This window comes from Neovison vison, chromosome 4 (genome assembly GCF_020171115.1).
Source record: "Neovison vison isolate M4711 chromosome 4, ASM_NN_V1, whole genome shotgun sequence".
In the NCBI taxonomy this organism is placed as follows: domain Eukaryota; kingdom Metazoa; phylum Chordata; class Mammalia; order Carnivora; family Mustelidae; genus Neogale; species Neogale vison.
The window spans coordinates 141401903-141419676 of NC_058094.1; the positions used below are offsets into that span (position 1 = coordinate 141401903).

General features: G+C 36.0%; 1 protein-coding gene across 1 annotated transcript in view; it reads left to right on the top strand.

The window, feature by feature from the left end:
- COG5 (component of oligomeric golgi complex 5) overlaps window positions 1-17774 on the top strand; it is a 289304-nt gene that overhangs the window by 208007 nt on the left and 63523 nt on the right. The window contains exon 12 of the mRNA XM_044245810.1: window positions 10238-10442. Coding sequence (XP_044101745.1) covers window positions 10238-10442 — 205 coding nt within the window. The remainder of the gene's footprint in view (window positions 1-10237; window positions 10443-17774) is intronic.

Consider the following 17774-nt stretch of genomic DNA (forward strand, 5'->3'; position numbering starts at 1 on the left):
GCAAACAGTACCTGTGAGCAGGGCTAGAAAACTGAGTTTTTGCGACTTGTTAGTGAGTCCCCAATGACACTGGGGTGATCATAGGGGTTCACCTCATTTATTTCCTTTCTCTCAGGGATCACTGTCTTTTATTACATGCTATCTTTGAATGCATGGTGTTTTCAAAACCATTATTTCATATATTTTGTTTGGTGTTTTTTTGGTTGTTGCAGATAGGTTAATTCTGGTCCCTGTTACTCCACCTTGACAAGAAGCAGAAGTATCTCATCTAGTTTTAAGAGTAATAGTTAAAAGTACATTTCAAAATGTTTATGGTATGTGTGTGTTCAATGGTACTGTCATTTACTTCTCTTTGGTCATCTGCTTTCTCATCATCCTTAAGCATTACAAGCCTTTCACATTTTTCACATGCTCTCCTTTTCCCATTCTGCTCTCTCTCAGTGACCAGCCCCATCTCCTGGGTTATTAAGATAATTAGTGGCATTAGGAAATTCTTTCAATAGCCCGGACCTTCCCTCTAAGAAAAGCCTTATTTTCTCCCAGTGGATCTCTGAGAGTGAGGTGACAATCCTATTCTTCAGAGCTACCCATTCACTGTTGGCCACCTGTCTGCTTTGTTTACCCTTTGCTGGAAGCAACACCATTCTTTGGTCTCTTTGTTCTAACTTGTGTTTCTCCTTTTCTTTTGATTTTTTTCCTCACAGGAAACCTATCAAGTCACTCTGATGTAGTAGAAAACTAAAAACTATAGAGTTCCTCTTTAGTTACTATTTGATCTCTCTTTTTATCTGAATTTCTCACAAGAGTAGTTTGCAGTTTTTTGTCTTCATTTCCAGCCTGTTGATTTCTCAACTAGGTGTACTCCAGGGGTCTGCCACCATTCTAACAAAATTGTTCTCATTAAAGTAAGCAATGACCTACTTTTTTAATTACCAAATCCAGGAGATGTTTTCCAGTTCTCATTACAGGACCTGTCTAGCTTGTATAGTCAGAAGAAGCTACTGAGAGGAAATAGAATATTTGGGGCAGAAAATTCCATTAATATTTCACATTCACAGTAGTTTGTTACTTCTGATAGCATTATTACTTTAATAACTTCCTTTGGGAGAACTCCAAAGCAAGTTGTTTGTAAAGCACCTTCCATTTATATAGCACATACAGTCCCTGAAGTGTGCTGTAGTACTTCTTAAAATTATAGACAGGCAATATTAAGGAATGCAACCATCTGCAGAGTTGAAGATTATACACAATGTAACAGATTGTCTAAGTAAGTAATATTTTGGCAGAAAATATCTAAAAGGAAATTTTCCTACTTAGGAACATGTTCTTTCTGATTATAAATGTTCATGCTGAGTAAAAAGAAGTTCTAGTAGGTATAATAAAATATAACCCACGACAGTGAATTTACTTTATTAAAAATGGGGCTTGAACTTGTTACCTTGAAAGCTTCTATAGGGTATCTGCCACTTTAATTATCTATGGGTGATAGTTATTTACAAAATGAATTCTAAGCTTTATTACTTTTATATTGTACTTCTAGGTAATAGTATTTGTTGACCAACCTGTTGTGTTATGATATATATATATATTTTTTAAGACTCAGTAGAAAAAAGCAAGATAAACATTACCATTTTAAGCTCTTTGAAATTAGAACATAATTCTTCTTTTTTATCTGATGATTTTCCTGGAATGTCTCATCCCCCTTACTTTGCCCTATTTTTCATCATAGCTTATATCACTTGTTAATATATGTTAATATTTATTTCTCATGTCTGGATCCCCTTTCCCCCACTAGAATGTAATCTAATCAAAATATTATTTTGATAACAGCAGTATTTTCAATAGCTAAAAAAGTAACTGGCACACAGTAGACTTCAACGAAGGCTTGTTGACTGGAAGGAAGAAAAGAGGGAGGAATCAAGTAAGAAAAAATGCCAGCGTCCTCTGATAAAAGCTTAAGAACTTAAAACATTTTTTGAAATATGTTTGAAATATTCTGGCAAGCAAATCTTTAAAAAAATGTTTAAAACCTTTGTATAATATCATTCTCTCAAAACTCTTACGCAATTCAAGGAGATGATTCATACAATTAAGAGAGCTATGTGGTACATATCTGTAGTGCTTTGGAAAACCAAGCGTGAGTAAGAGATACACTGGAGAGATATATATCTTTTAAGATTTAGAAAGCTTTAATACTTGACATGTATGCTAAAACTCATTTTCTTTACCTTTTTAAAAATATAGTGATAAATCAGAAGTCTAGTTGTCCTGAGAAGAAGGATGATAAGCAACCTTTGTGAATTATGGGTACTTTCTTTAATGTAGATTTTTTTAAATGTTAGAATGATGTGCATGTTAAATGATAATCGTGATACATTTCTTAAAAGTCAATGTACAATTTAAAAATACATATTAGGAATTACATCTCGCACCTTCATGTAAGTGACTTTTAGAATTTTGATCCCTGCAGTTGAAGCACTTTTTCACTATAGAGTTCAAATGGGTTTATAAGAGACCTTCCAAAGCACCCTGTGTTTAGTACCTAAAGTCAAAAACTTGGAGTTTGTTCAAAAAGAGGAATAACTCTTGTTGAGAACTGAAGTCTTTTTTTAGGAAAATACTAACAGTTTAGGGCACCTGGGTCGCTCAGTTAGTTAAGAAAGTGCTTTTGGCTCAGGTCATGATCCTGGAGTCCCAGGATCCAGTCCCATATCGACATATCGGGCTCCCTGCTCAGCAGGGAGTCTGCTTCTCCCTCTGACCCTCCCCCCTCTCATGCTCTGTCTCTCTCATTCTCTCTCTATCTCTCTCAAATAAATAAATAAAGTCTTAAAAAAAAAAAAAAGGAATGTACTGAAAGTTTATAGAACCTAGAGGAAGGTGAGTCTTAGCCATCAAATAAGTTTTTGGAGACTTTCTTTGCAGGGAAAATTTGATCATGTAATTCTCTAATAAAAATCTTTTATTGGTTATATATATATCTCATGTATATATATCTTATGTTAACAAATATCTTATATTGGTTTCATAAATATATATATGTATTCATATATATATCTTATAAAAGATATTCAATATCTTAGGGCACCTGAGTGGCTTAATGGGTTAAGCCTCTGCCTTCGGCTCAGGTCATGATCTCAAGGTCCTGGGACTGAACCCCGCATCGGGCTTTCTACTCAGCGGGGAGCCTGCTTCCCCCTCTTTCTGCCTGCTGCTCTGCCTGCTTGTGATCTCTCTCTCACTCTCTGTTAAATAGTAAATAAAATCTTTTAAAAAAAAAGATATTTAATCTTGTATTGGTATATATATAAATAGGTATGTATATATATTTGTTATATATATATTATATATATATATATATCAAGTCATTATATTGCACACCTTGAGCTAATGCAATGTTACAAGTCAGTTATATCTCAATAAAACAAAAAAATAAATTTTAAAAGATTAAAAATTTTTCATTGATTCCCTGTTACTCTTTTTTCTTTTTTAAGATTTTATTTATCTATTTTAGAGATAGAGCATGTGAGCAGGTGGGGAGTGGTAGGAGCAGAGGGAGAGGGATGAGCAGATACTGTGCTGAACAAGGAGCCCAACACGGGGCCTGGTTCCTCAACCCTGAGATCACAATCTGAGCTGAAATCCAGAGTTGGACACGTAATCGACTGAGCCACCCAGGCTCCCCAATTACTCTTAAAAAATAATTTATTGTAGGAGCACCTGGGTGGCTCAGTGGGTTTAGCCTCTGCCTTCGGCTTAGGTCATGGTCTCAGGGTCCTGGAATCGAGCCCTGCATCGGGCTCTCTGCTCAGCAGGGAGCCTACTCCCCCCATCCTGCCTGCCTCTCTGCCTACTTTTGATCTCTGTCTGTCAAATAAATAAATAAAATCTTTTAAAAAAATCATTTATTATAAGACTTAATAATAAAGAAAATAATATAATATATGTATATATTATATTAATATAGCTATGTAACAAGATGAAGAACAGCCTCAAAATCAAGAAATAAAGTATTACCTGACCCAGGAGCTCCCCTCAGGTCTCCTGGTTTTGCCTGCCCTTCTCCTATATAAGAGTATTCACTCATTTCTAATGACACAGTTTTTTTAAATTATTATTTTATACAGATAAAATGATCCAGTTTGTACTCTTATATTTGCTGTTTGACATTTCTCACTCAGCATGCTTCTAAGAATCCTCTATATTGTTGCATGCACTTGTAGGTCATTTTCAACGTTATAAAATGTTCTATTTTGTAAATATATCAGAATATATTTATCCACCATATTATTGATGGGCATTTGGATTGCTTCCCATTTTGAGCTATTTTGAGTAATGCTACTATGACAATTCTGTCCATTTTTACTGGGAATAAACCTGGGACTAGAAAATAGGTACACATAGTGGACCAAATTATATGTTGCATAGAGATTTGCATGTGTTACCTTACATGACAAAAGGGATTTTGCAGGTGTGATTTAAGGATCTTGAGGTAGAGAGATTGTCCTGGCTTATCTAGGCAGGCCCAGTATAGTCACAGAGGCCTGTAGAAGGGTCAGAGAGAGGCAGGAGAGTCAGAGGAGGAGATGTGATTATGGGAAGGGGCCCACAAGCCAAGCGTTATAGGCAGGTGGAGAAGTCAAGGAAAAACTCCTTTGGAGCCTTCAGAAGGAACACAGCTCTGCTGATAACTCAATTTTGGCTTAGACCAGTTTTGCACTTCTGACCTCCAGATCTGCAAGATTATCTATTTATGTTATAGTAAACCACCAAATCTGCGGTAATTTGTTACAGTTGTCAGCTGCAATAGTTACTGCCAAAGAGTTTTTTAAACGTTGCACCAATTTAAACTTTCCTTGGCAGTCCACATTTTCCCACATCCTTGTCAGCACTTGGTATTGTTCGTGTTTTTTTCCTTTAACCATTTTGGTGGACATTTAGTCAAATCACATTGCAATCTTAATTTTATTTCCCTAGTGTTTCATGATACTCATTTTCCCACATATTTATGAGCTATTTACATATTTTTTTAAAGTTGCTGTTCATTTCTGTAGAACTGCCTGTCTGATTGATTCATAAGATTTTATTCACATATTCTGAAGCCTTTTACTGTTCTCTTTTCTCACCCTTTGGCAGTTTAGTTGTACATAAATAGGTTGATTGTTTCCACTCATTCTTGGGTTGGGTTGGATTGGGGTAGTTGCAGTTTTAATAAGATTCAGTCTATCTCTAATTTTTCTTTATTTGGGGGGAGGGGATGCTTCTCCCATGGTTTTTAATTGAGAGGTTGGAGGGTCTTTGTCTCCTCATCCCTGAAAGACTGAGTTTGATCTAGCTCTGCCATCCAGAAGTTTCCAGACAAGGCTCTTCAGCCTTCTGCTTCATGAAACTTCAGAATCTGGTGAATGTCTTCATGGGAAGGAAGAACTGTGTGTGTTTGTGACATGTTCTCTCCCTTCAGCTAGCCTTTGTTTCCAATATGTTTCCACAAATATCAAGCATATTTTACTTCTGCCCTTTGAAGTTTTAGACCTAATTCCCAAGCTTCCCTTGCAAGTCCATAGCTAGCTAAATCTTCCATGGGACACTAGGGTTGAGAGTCCTTAAATTTCAAAATTTATACTCCAGTTCCGTGAACCACTAAAAGCTCTGCTAGTTTTTTCTCCAGCATGAGGTTCTCTGCTTGGTCCCATCTTGAATTTATAAAAAATGTATATTGCTTCTTTTTTTTTTTTTTTTTTTTTAAAGATTTTATTTATTTATTTGACAGACAGAGATCACAAGTAGGCAGAGAGGCAGGCAGAGAGAGAGAGGGAAGCAGGCTCCCTGCTGAGCAGAGAGCCCGATGCGGGACTCGATCCCAGGACTCTGAGATCATGACCTGAGCTGAAGGCAGCGGCTTAACCACTGAGCCACCCAGGCGCCCTATATTGCTTCTTTAATTGTTACAGTGGGAGCCCTGGTCTGCCTCCACTCTTCTTCCCCTGTTACTCCCAGGATACATTCCCAACATGCCTTTTCTAGTCCCTTCTTATCAGTGCTCTTTTTTTTTTTCCTTTCTAAATTTTTATCTCTGTAATGGAGTTTTAGTTTGTGAATAAGTCATCTTCTCTCATCTCATCTTTACAATTACCTGAAACACATGTCTGTATCCTCCCCTTCATATGGATAACCCACATTCGTTTCTCCAATCTCAGTTTAGAAATGAAGTGTTCTTGATATCTCCCTCCCCATGTACATGCTTAGATAAGGGTTTGACATCCTCTGTCTGCTCCCATAAAGCTCTTATATGTCCCCAATTTTAGTAATTAGCCCACCGTTTCATAATGGGCCACCTCCTTGCTTGTCTGTACATTCCACCAGGCTCTAGAAAAAGCTTATCAGTACCTCTGTTCCATATTATGTTCCTGTCACAAAGCAGAGTGCTCATTATGTAACTGACATGCTGTTGAAATGGATGCCTAAGTGTTAAATTAATATTTAAAGGCTGTAAGAATTAGGAAATTGAGCAGAAAAACTAAAAATAAAAATACCTTTCATTAAAAAAATAGTAAGCTTTTACAAGCTAAATGAGATCCTAATGTGAAGTGCTTTTAGAAAATAACAGTGTATATGTATGATAAACAGGGACATGAAAGGACAGTACAAAAATGTTGGCGTGATTATCTTAGGATAATAGAATATCAAATACTTTTTACCTTTTTCCTTATACCATTATATATTTGATCCTTTGCAATTAAGATTTTATGTCATCCACATAAAACATGAAGCAGTTTTCACTGAGGTAGAAAAAGAAAGCAAACATGAGACTAAGATATTTAATTAAATCCTTTTTGAGGATTTGTTGAACACACAAATGTGACCCAATTGTTAGGAAATGGATAAAGCATTCAGAATTGAAGAGTAGAGTGAAATGCCAAATGGATCAAAGAATTAAATGTAAACTATGGACCATTCGGGGGTTGGAAGAAAACAGTGAGTAAGCTAGGAATAGGGAAAACTTCTCTAACTGATTTAACATCTAGAGGCAATTATGAAAAGATTGATGATTTGATTATATTAAAAATTTTACATGGCAGGGGGGGCGCCTGGATGGCTCAGTGGGTTAAAGCCTCTGCCTTCTGCTCAGGTCATGATCCCAGGGTCCTGGGATCTAGCCCCGCATCGGGCTCTCTGCTCAGCGGGGAGCCTGCTTCCTCTTCCTCCCCTCTCTCTCTGCCTGCCTCTCTGCCTACTTGTGATCTCTGTCTGTCAAATAAATAAATAAAATCTTTAAAAAAAAATTTTTTTACATGGCAGGAAAAAAACCTTTAGCAAAATAAAAAGTGACAATCTTGAAAAACATTTATAACTTACATCATAGAAAAGAAGCTAGTATCCCTACTATAAAAAGCTGCTAAAATTAGAAGAAAAAGACCAACAATCCTAAAGGAAAAAAAGGTAGCTTCCTTTAATTTGAAAAAGTTGCTCAGTGTTCCCCATGAATTGAGAAATGCAAAATAAAAGTACATAGGGACACCATTTCTCATCTATCAAATGAGAAAAAAAAAAAATCAGAGAAGTTTAAAAACACACTCTGTTGATAAGCCTGTGCAGAAACGTCACTCCTCACACATTGTGAACTCAAATACAGACCTTATTGGAGGGGAGTTCAGAGTATCTAATGAAGTCATATAAGCATTTGCTTTTTTACTCAGCAGTTCTGCTTCTAAGGATCTATTCTATAGACGAACTAGCAAAACCATGAAGAGTTGTATTCACAGGACTATTCATTGGATCATTATTTGGAATAGAAAAAAAACGGAAGTAGCCGAAGTGTTCATCACTTAGGTGATTAAACAAGCTGTGCGTCGATAGAATGGAATGCCATACAACTATTAAAAAGAATGAGAGGGACGCTTGGGTGGCCCAGTTGGTTAAGGGACTGCCCTCGGCTCAGGTCATGATCCTGGAGTACCAGGATCGAGTCCCACATTGGGCTCCCAACTCAGCAGGGAGTCCGCTTCTCCCTCTAACTCTCCCCACTCTTGTGTACTTTCTCTCATTCTCTGTCTCTCAAATAAGTAAATAAAATCTTAAAAAAGAGAGAGAGAGAGAGAGAAAGAATGAGAAAGAGACCCAAAAAAAGAAATGAGGAATATCTTTATATGCTGCTATGGAATGATCTCCAAGATATTAAGTTTAAAAAGTGGAGAAATATGTGTGCAGTATGCTGTTGTTTACCAAAGTTAGGGAGTGACATAAATATACATTTGACTTATATTTTTAAGAAAAGGAAGAATAGGGGTGCCTGGTTGGCCCAGTCGTTAAGTGTAGCCTTCGGCTCAGGTCATGATCCTGAGCTCATTGAATCCAGTCCCGCTTTGGGCTCCCTGCTCAGTGAGAAGCCTGCTTCTCCCTCTCCCACTACCCCCGCTTGTGTTCCCTCTCTCGCTGTCTGTCAAATAAATAAATAAAAATCTTTAAGAAAAAAAAAGAAATGGAATAATAAACCATAAAATCCAAAAAATGATTACCAGTAGCAGGGGCGGACGGGAGGGTGTGTGTGAAGAATACATTAGGGAGACCAGGGATAAAAGCTATAGGCTTCTTCAAATGTACTTTGTTGTATAGATTTAGTTTCATTGTCCTATAAATATTTAATGTATAATTTTATATATTTTATATATATAATTTTATATAAAATGGAATGAAAATGAAAGAAGAAATTGCTAAAAATCAAAAGTAAAATGGAAAATCTTTTTTTTTTTTAAAGATTTTATTTATTTATTTGACAGAGAGAAATCACAAGTAGGCAGAGAGGCAGGCAGAGAGAGAGAGAGGGAAGCAGGCTCCCTGCTGAGCAGAGAGCCCGATGCGGGACTCGATCCCACGACCCTGAGATCATGACCTGAGCCGAAGGCAGCGGCTTAACCCACTGAGCCACCCAGGCGCCCTAAAATGGAAAATCTTAATGCAGATAGATGTTTGTCCAGTTGGTGGCAAAACCACACAAAGAGGCACTCTTTCATTTGACTTTTTACTCATCTGACTACTTCATAATGGTTTTTTTAGCCCTATTGGGATATAATGAAAGGACAATGAGAATTCCACCCAAAAGCCCATGAACTCTTTTCAGTAAATCATGTTACTGAAGGTAGTATTATTACTGTTATTCTATTGTGTGTGTTCTATGGAATGGATACTTGATTCCTGTGCAGAAAGCTGAAAACTAGAAACATTTATAGGGAAATGGAGGGTAAAAAGTTGAAGGGATTTTTTTGGGTGACCTTTTTTTTTTTTTCTGTGAGATAATAAGGGTGGTCATTTTCGTATTGTAAGTGGATTCAAGATTAGCCAGTTAGGTTGGAGGAGACTTTGTATGCTTTATATTCTTGCAAAAAGGGATAGGGACAAAAAGTAACAAGTGATTAGAATGTGGAGAAAAAGGAAGCCTTGTACACTGTTGGTGGGAATGTAAATTGGTACAGCCACTGTGGAAATATGGAGGTTCCTCAAAAAAATTAAATATAGAACTCTCATATCTTATCTGGCAATTCTACTTCTGGGTACTTATTCAGGATTTTTGAAGATTTCTTTCTGTTACTGACTTTGTATAACTTGAAGGTTTTTAGATCTATTCAGACTCTTTTATGGCATCAAATACTGTTGGTCTTGTTTTCTACTTCAAAATGTGTACTTTGCTATTTTCGATGAAGTTTTATATAAATATCAATTAAGTGAGTTTGCGTATTGTTTAGATTTTCTATATACTTACTGATTTTCTGTGTACTGTTTCATCAGTTACTGCAAGAGAGGTGATCTAAATCTTCAATAATAATTATTGATTGGTCTGTTTCTTTATAGATTAGGCTTCAAAATATGGTTCACATATCAAATGCAGTGGTTAATTTAGGAGGAAAATTACTTTTACTAGCATTTTTAAAAGTCTCACTAGATAATTTGGTTTGTCCTTTAGTATAGGCTATTTGTAGCATCAACATATACAAAAGAAAATTTATTTGCCACATTTTGTTTTTATTGTTTATCTTGTTACTGTTTTTATATTATTTATTATTTATTATTATTCAAATAATAAATAATGATAGTATTATATACTACCATCATTAGTATAATATAGTATAATAAATAATAAATAATTATTTATTATTATGTATTTTATATTTATATTTTTTATATTATCTTGTTATTATAACATTTATTACATTGTTTATCATGTTATTATTTTGCTTGGCAGCTTCTATGTTTTTGAAACAGGCATTCGAAGGAGAATACCCTAAATTATTACGTCTTTATAATGACTTATGGAAGCGTCTTCAACAATACAGCCAAAATATGCAAGGAAACTTTAATGCAAGTGGAACTACAGACCTCTGTGTTGACCTACAACATATGGAAGATGACACACAAGACATCTTCATACCAAAAAAGCCAGATTATGAGTATGTTTATTTAATCAGATCTGTTTGTTGTCATGATAAGGATTTTGTCTTCTGTTTTTATTAAAAAGTAGAGAATGGGAATATCCTAATCTTCTATAGATTTGTAATAATCATGATTTATATGTAGACTGCAGAAGACTTTGCAGCACATAAATGAATAAGTCATTAGTTGAGCAGCCTGGTTCCTAACTGGAATCTGATATAAAGTATGGCACCAAGTAGGGTGAGTAGAAGGTGGGAGATCAGCATATGTGGTCATTATCTTTTAGTTGGTAATATACCTATAATTATAATAGATAGTATCATTACTGATGGACCACAGGAATAAATATGATATAAAAGTAACTGGTGTGTTCAGGAACTATAGGGGAAATCTTATGCTAGGATAGCTTCTCAGTCTGGTAGGAAAAAACTGAGTATAGTCACAATTAAACCTGAAATGTCTTAGTTTATGCATAAAGTACAGTGTATGTAGTTAGGTGCAACTTTGGAAATAACATACAGTGTATGTAGTTAGGTGCAACTTTGGAAAAGAGTGTACCATATCAGTAAGTTTAAAGCAGCCAACTTTCCTCCTAAATGGAAAAAGAATATTATTTTCAAATTTCTCTTTGAGCAACAAATGAATTGATTGGTTTGCATATTTTCTTTAAACACCAGAATCATTTAGTGTGACAAGGCTGACTCATGTAACAGCAGATTTTTATCACCTACCTTGTAAAAAAATGTTGGGTGAATATAAATGTTTCTCTTTCAGTTTTTATTTTTCTAAATACTTAAATTTTATCCACTGTAGTGAGAAGTTCTGGCTAGTGAAATATAGGATGTAGAAGTTTTCACTGGCAAAATAAATGGCATGGCTGGGAAGATAGAATGAAATTACATTTTTCTCTTCAATAACTCTTTTCTGCTAAACATAGAGATTTGATAAGAACTAATGGAAGAGGAGCAAGAGAACTTCACTCATCTCTTGAAATACAAAGACCTAATACATTTTTTAATATTATATAAAATAGAATATATATTTTCATTCTATTTTTGGCTTAGTTTTATTTTTAAACCCATATTCTTGCCCCTAAAAAGGTCTGGAAGTATACACAACAAATAGTGATAGTGGTTTATCTCCAGGAGATAGAGTTTTTGTTTTGTATTCTGTGCTTTCCTTAAAATTAAAAAGGAGCATGGTCCATGGTAGAGAGGAAACAGAACCCTGTCAACACCACTGTTCTCCATGGGTGACTGTGAGCATACCCAAAGGTGTGGCTCTCTGACAAAGGTTTCTAGACTTCACTAAAATAATCTAGCCAGTCACAAAACAAGCAAATAACAATAACAAACCCTAGAGGCTCAGAGATCTAGTACCCAGAGTTGTAATAATGTATTATCTGAAATGTCCAGTTTCTAACAAAAATAATGAGGCATACATAGAAACATAACAGTATGACCCATACACTGAGTGGCAGCGGGGTTGGGGTGTGTGTGTAAAAAACAAGCAACAGAGACTGCTTGTCAGAGTGACCAAACATCAGATTTAATAGAATAAGACTTCAAATTAGCCATTAGAACTGTGTTCACAGAACTAAAAGTATGATTAAGTAAAGAACTATATGATGACAGTGTTGCATCAAATGGAGATTATCAATAAAAAGACGAACATTATAAAAAAAGAATCAAATGGAAATGCTGCAGTTGAATAGTTCAGTCACTAAAATTATAAAAATTGCTAGAGGGACTCAATAATAGATTTGAACTAGCATTAAAAAAAATTATCCAACCAGAAACTAGACTTATGTAGGCCTAAGAACAGATAGAAAAATATGAAAAAAAATGAACAGAGCCTCAGAGAAATGTGTAGCACCATTAAACATAGCAACACATATGTAATGGGAGTGCCACAATAAGATGAGAGAGAGAAAGGAGAAGAAAAAAAAAATACTCAAAGACATAATGGCTGAAGACTTCTGAAATTTATTGAAAAACAATGTACACACCCATGAAGCTCAACAAACTCCGAGTAGGAATAACTCATAAAGACCACAAACAGACACATTGTGGTGTAAGTGTCCAAAGTGAAAGATGAGGAGAAAATCTCGATACCAGGCAAAGAAAAACTACTCACCACTTATAAGGGAGCCCCAAAGATTTATAACTGACCTCTCAGCAGAAACAGAGGAGGCCAGAAGGTGGTCGGCTCATAGTGCTCAAAGAAAGAAACTGTGAAGCAGCAATCCTGTATTCAGTAAAGCTGTTGTTCATGATGAAGAGAAGTGAAGACGTAACAAGATGAACAGAAACTGAGAGAATTTGTTTCTAGCAGACCTAACTTGCAAGAAATAGTACAGGAAGTTCTTCAGGCCCAAAACCAGGTCATTTCAGTCAGTAATTCAAGTACACATAAATGAAGAGCACCAGTGAAGATAGTTAGGAATTATAAAAGATACTATAAATGCATGTTTTCTCCTTTTTTCTCTTAACTGATTTAAAATGCAGTTGTATAAAATACATATAGAATGCATTGTTGGGCTTATAACACATAGAAATGCAATATATGTGTATACATTTGCCAATAAGAGCATAAAGGATGTAGGTGGGAGCAGAGCTATAATGTGCTATGGAAATGGCGACAGATTGTAGAGTGATAATTATAACGACTTATTGTTGGATTTGTGGCATTAATAGATACACTGTATATGGCAGTAATACCACAAAGATAAAATACTTAAGAAATTTAACAAAAGAAGTATAAAGCTTATACTCTGAAAACTACAAAATATTGCTGAAAGAAATCAAAGAGCTACGTAAATTGAAAAACATTTCATGTTCATGAATCACTAGACCTAACATCACTAAGATAGTAATATTTCCAAAATGGATCTACAGATTCACCTCAGTTGCTGTTAGAATCTCAGCTGACTTTTTTGTAGAAAGTAACAACCTGGGGATGCCTGGGTGGCTCAGTGGGTTAAGCCGCTGCCTTCAGCTCAGGTCATGATCCCAGGGTTCTAGAATCGAGTCCCACATGGGGCTCCTTGCTCAGCAGGGAGCTTGCCTCTCTCTCCGCCTCTGCCTGCCTCTCTGCCTGCTTGTGTGCTTTCTCTCTCTCTCTTTCTGGCAAATAAATAAATAAATAAATAAATAAATAAATAAAATCTTAAAAAAGAAAGTAACAACCTGATTCTAGAGTTCATATGGATTTGCAAGGTACCCTAGGATGACCAAGTCAGTATTGAAAAAAAGAGTAGGAGTTATGCCTACCAGTTGTGAAACTTACTACAGAGCAATGGTAATCAAGATGATAAGGTCCTGGTAAAAGGAGAGACATACCAATTAATGGAATAGAATTGAGAGTCCAAGAATGCCTGGGTGGTTCAGTCCGTTAAGTGGCTGCCTTCAGCTCACGTCATGATCCCAGAGTCCTATGATGGAGCCCCAAGGCAGCTTCCCTTCTCAGTGGGGAGTCTGCTTCCCCTCTCTTCCTACCCCCACCCCCGTGCATGTTCTCTTTCTCTCTCTCTCAAATAAATAAATAAGTCTTTCAAAAAAGAAAGAAGAGTGGAAAGTCTAGAAAAGACTTATGTATCAATGGTCAGCTGATTTTCAAACAGCTTTTCAAGATCATACAGCAGGGAAAGAATACTCTTTTTGACAAATGGTGGTAAGACAACTAGATGGTTTCATTCAAAATGATAAAGCTGGAATCTTACCCCACACCATATACAAAAATAACTCAAAATGGATTTAAAAAAAAAAACTAAATATAAGGTCAAAAATATAAAACAGAACAAAATATGCAGGCAAGTCTTCATGACTTAGAATTTGACAAAGAATTCTTAGCTATATGACCCCCAAAAGGAAGAGCAACAAAAGAGAAAATACCTATTGGACTATTTCACATATTAAAACTTTTGTACTTCAGAAAAAAAAAAAAACTTTTGTACTTCAAAGGACATCATCAAGAATGGGAGAAAGTACTTAACAACTCCTGTATCTGTTAATGGACTTGCATGTAGAATATTGAAGAAGCCTTCAAATTCAACAATAAAAGATAACCAATTAAAAAATGAGCAAAGGATCTAAGTAGACCTATCTCCCAAGAACATAGACAGATGGCCCATAAGCACATGAGGATATGCTTGCCATCAGGAAAATGCAAGTCAGAACCACAATGAGTGACTCCTTTACACCACTAAGATGCTTTTATCAAAAAGATAATAACAAGTGTTGGCAAGAATGTGGAGAAATTAGAACTCTCATACATTGCTGGTGGAAATCTAAAGTGGCATAGGGCTTTGGAAATCATTTTGCAATTACTCAAACAACTAAAGCCAGTCACCATGACCCAGCAATTCTACTCCTAAGTACATGCCTGGACAAGTAAAAACATGTTTGGGGAGGGTGGATTGAGGAGTATTGTTTAATGGATCTAGTTTCTATATGGGATGATGAAAAAATTCTGTAGATGGATGGTGGCAATGGTTGCACAGTCAAGTAGGAATATATGTAATACCACCGAACTGTACCCTTAAAAATGGCTAAAATGATAAACTTTATATTTTATTACAAAAGAAAGCATTAAGCAGATTTTTTAAATGTTGACACAAATTTGTAACAAATGCTTACAACAGCATTATTCATAATAGCCAAAAGATAGAAACATCCCGTATGTCCATCAGCAGACCAATGGGTAAAAAACAGTGATATATGTCTATACAATGGAATACTATTCAGCCATAAAAAGGAATGATACCTGCTACAATGTAACTGAACCTTAAAAACATTATGCTGAGTGAACAAAGCCAGTCACAAAAAATACAATTTTTTTTATCCTATTCATATGAAATTCTAGAATAGCAAAATTGTGGAGATAAAAATTAGATTAGTAGTTAATTAGGGTTGGGGATAGAGTGAGAAGGTAAAGGGGTTATAGTTAAAGGGTACAAAGTTTCTTTCTGAGGTGATAAAAATGTCCTAAAACTGATGGTGATGGTTACACATATCTGTGACCATACTAAAAACCATTGAGTTGTACAGTTTAAAAAATTGTTGAATTGAATGTGAATTCTCTCTCAAGAAAGCAATTTATTTAAAAAAAAAAGTGGGAAAGGAAGTAGATTCAATTCTTCTGAGAAGTTTTGATATGGAAAAAGAAATAAAGCTACTTCTTTCTTTGAGATAACAGGAAAATCAGAGAGTAGATGAAGTCGCAAAGGGAGAAAAAACTAGAGAAGTCCAAGTCGATGAAGGCCGTTGCCAATGGTTTGGTCTTAGTGTAAAGTAGAGGCAAATGGTCACTTGTAGAAAGCAAGGGGCTGCAAATGTAGAATTTTAAGTTAATACCATGTGTTTCAGGTCTTTTGAAATTAAGGGGTTTGCATAGATGTATAATAGATACAAATTACTTTTTCTCTGCAATATGTGGGTAGCTTAGCAGCAGATACAGAGACCATCTAAATAAGATATTTCTAGTAAGTTTTGAAAGGAAGGTGAATTAGGAAAATCAGGATGCTAATGAGAGTTCCTTGAAATAGTTGGCTGCAGACAGAGGAGGACAGACCTGGTGGGCTGATGGAGGGTGAGAGTAGGAAAGGATTCCATACCATTGATCACAGTAAGGTCTAAGAGCAAGTTCTTTTGAGTAAAATCTAGCATAGCACCTTTATTGACCTACAAAGACTGGCATGATTTATTCCACCCATTCTGTTTGACTTCGTCTTGTGCTACTCTCCTGGCACTTACGTGCTCTGCACCTCTAAGTTTTTGGTGCACTGAGCCTGGTGTGGCCCCTCCTCAGGGCCTTTGCACTTCCTGTTTTCTTTGCCTGGAATGATCTTATCCTGAAAATCTCTGTCATTTGGCTCCCTCTTTCTCCTCAGTTCTGCTCAGCAACTTCCCTCGCCTTATAGGATCCAAAATAGGATAGAGAGAGAGAGAGCTGAGCACATTCTTTCTGGCTTGCTTGCTTTATTTTTCTCTTAAAACTATGATTCTCATATTCCATATTTAAAACACTTAAAAATGTGTGTTTATTTTTGTGTTTGTCTTTCTCATTAGCAACCTTAAGTTTCTCATTACTGAACTTTAAGAGGAACAGGGAATTTTAAATGACTTGACTACCGTATTTCCCACACCTAGGAATTACCTGGCAAATTGTAGAGACTTAACAGTATTTGTAGGAGCAAATAAGATGGGGACAGTGGGAGTTTGAAAAGTTGTCTTCAAGCTTAGAGATCTTAGAAGAATAATTCAAAATGATGACTCAAATATGGAAGATCCCTACTAAAACTAAAATAAAAGCAGACTTTTCAAACAGGTTGAGTTTTAGAACAGTTATCAGTTTGGTTTGTTTTGTCTATTTTTTTTTTAAGATTTTGTTTATTTACTTGAGAAAGAGACTAAGATAGTGACAGAGAGCCCAAGCAGGGAGGAGAGGGAGAAGCAGGCTCCCCAGAAAGCAGGGAGCCCTACATGGGGCTCGATCCCAGAACACTGGGATCATGACTTGAGCTGAAGGCAGACACTTAACTGACTGAGCCACCCAGGCTCCCCAGAAAGTTATCCGTTTTGACATCGTAGTCTCCAAGGATCTTTAGTGCAGATTCAGAGACAGGAAGCTCTTAGTACTTATAATTCAGAACTGAAATATCTGCAGAAGAGGAAAGAGGCTTCTTAAGGTCAGTAAATGAAAGGAGCAAAAATAGTGAAGACATTTAAGTAGATGGTCTTCAATAGATGACTCAGATTGAGTCAGGCAGATTGAGACACCGTCCTCCCCATTCCCATTGTGTTCTATCTTCACCTATTATAGAAATCACTATAGTTAGCAATTTACCTGCACGTTTCTTCCCTGCATTGTAAAGTACTTGTAATCTACATCTTCCCGACACTTAACAATGCCTGGTACATAGTATTCTCAGTAAATAGGTGCTGAGGGAAATACTTACTGAATGAGAAACGTTAAGAGATAACTATGGAATTACGATGTACAAACCAAGAGCATTGTGACCTCTAGGGCTCCTTAGATGACCAGAAAGTGTGGGGAAAGAAAAAAAGCTAGGTTTCATAATTCATATACAGTGGAGCAAATTAGAGGTTTTTAAGGTTGATGTTTAGAATGAAAGGGGGCTTAAGAAAAAAAGAAAGACAACAGAAGGACTGGTAGAAGGATTATAAACACAGGTGATGTGAGAAGATAAGGAGTTAATTATAGGAATAAGAAAGCAGATGGAAATAATGGTTCTAGACATTTCAATAGTATTGCCAAAGGAAAGATAAAAGACCCGATAGAGGGACTGCTAACGGAAAATACAGATAACTGGAGACATGGGAAGATTA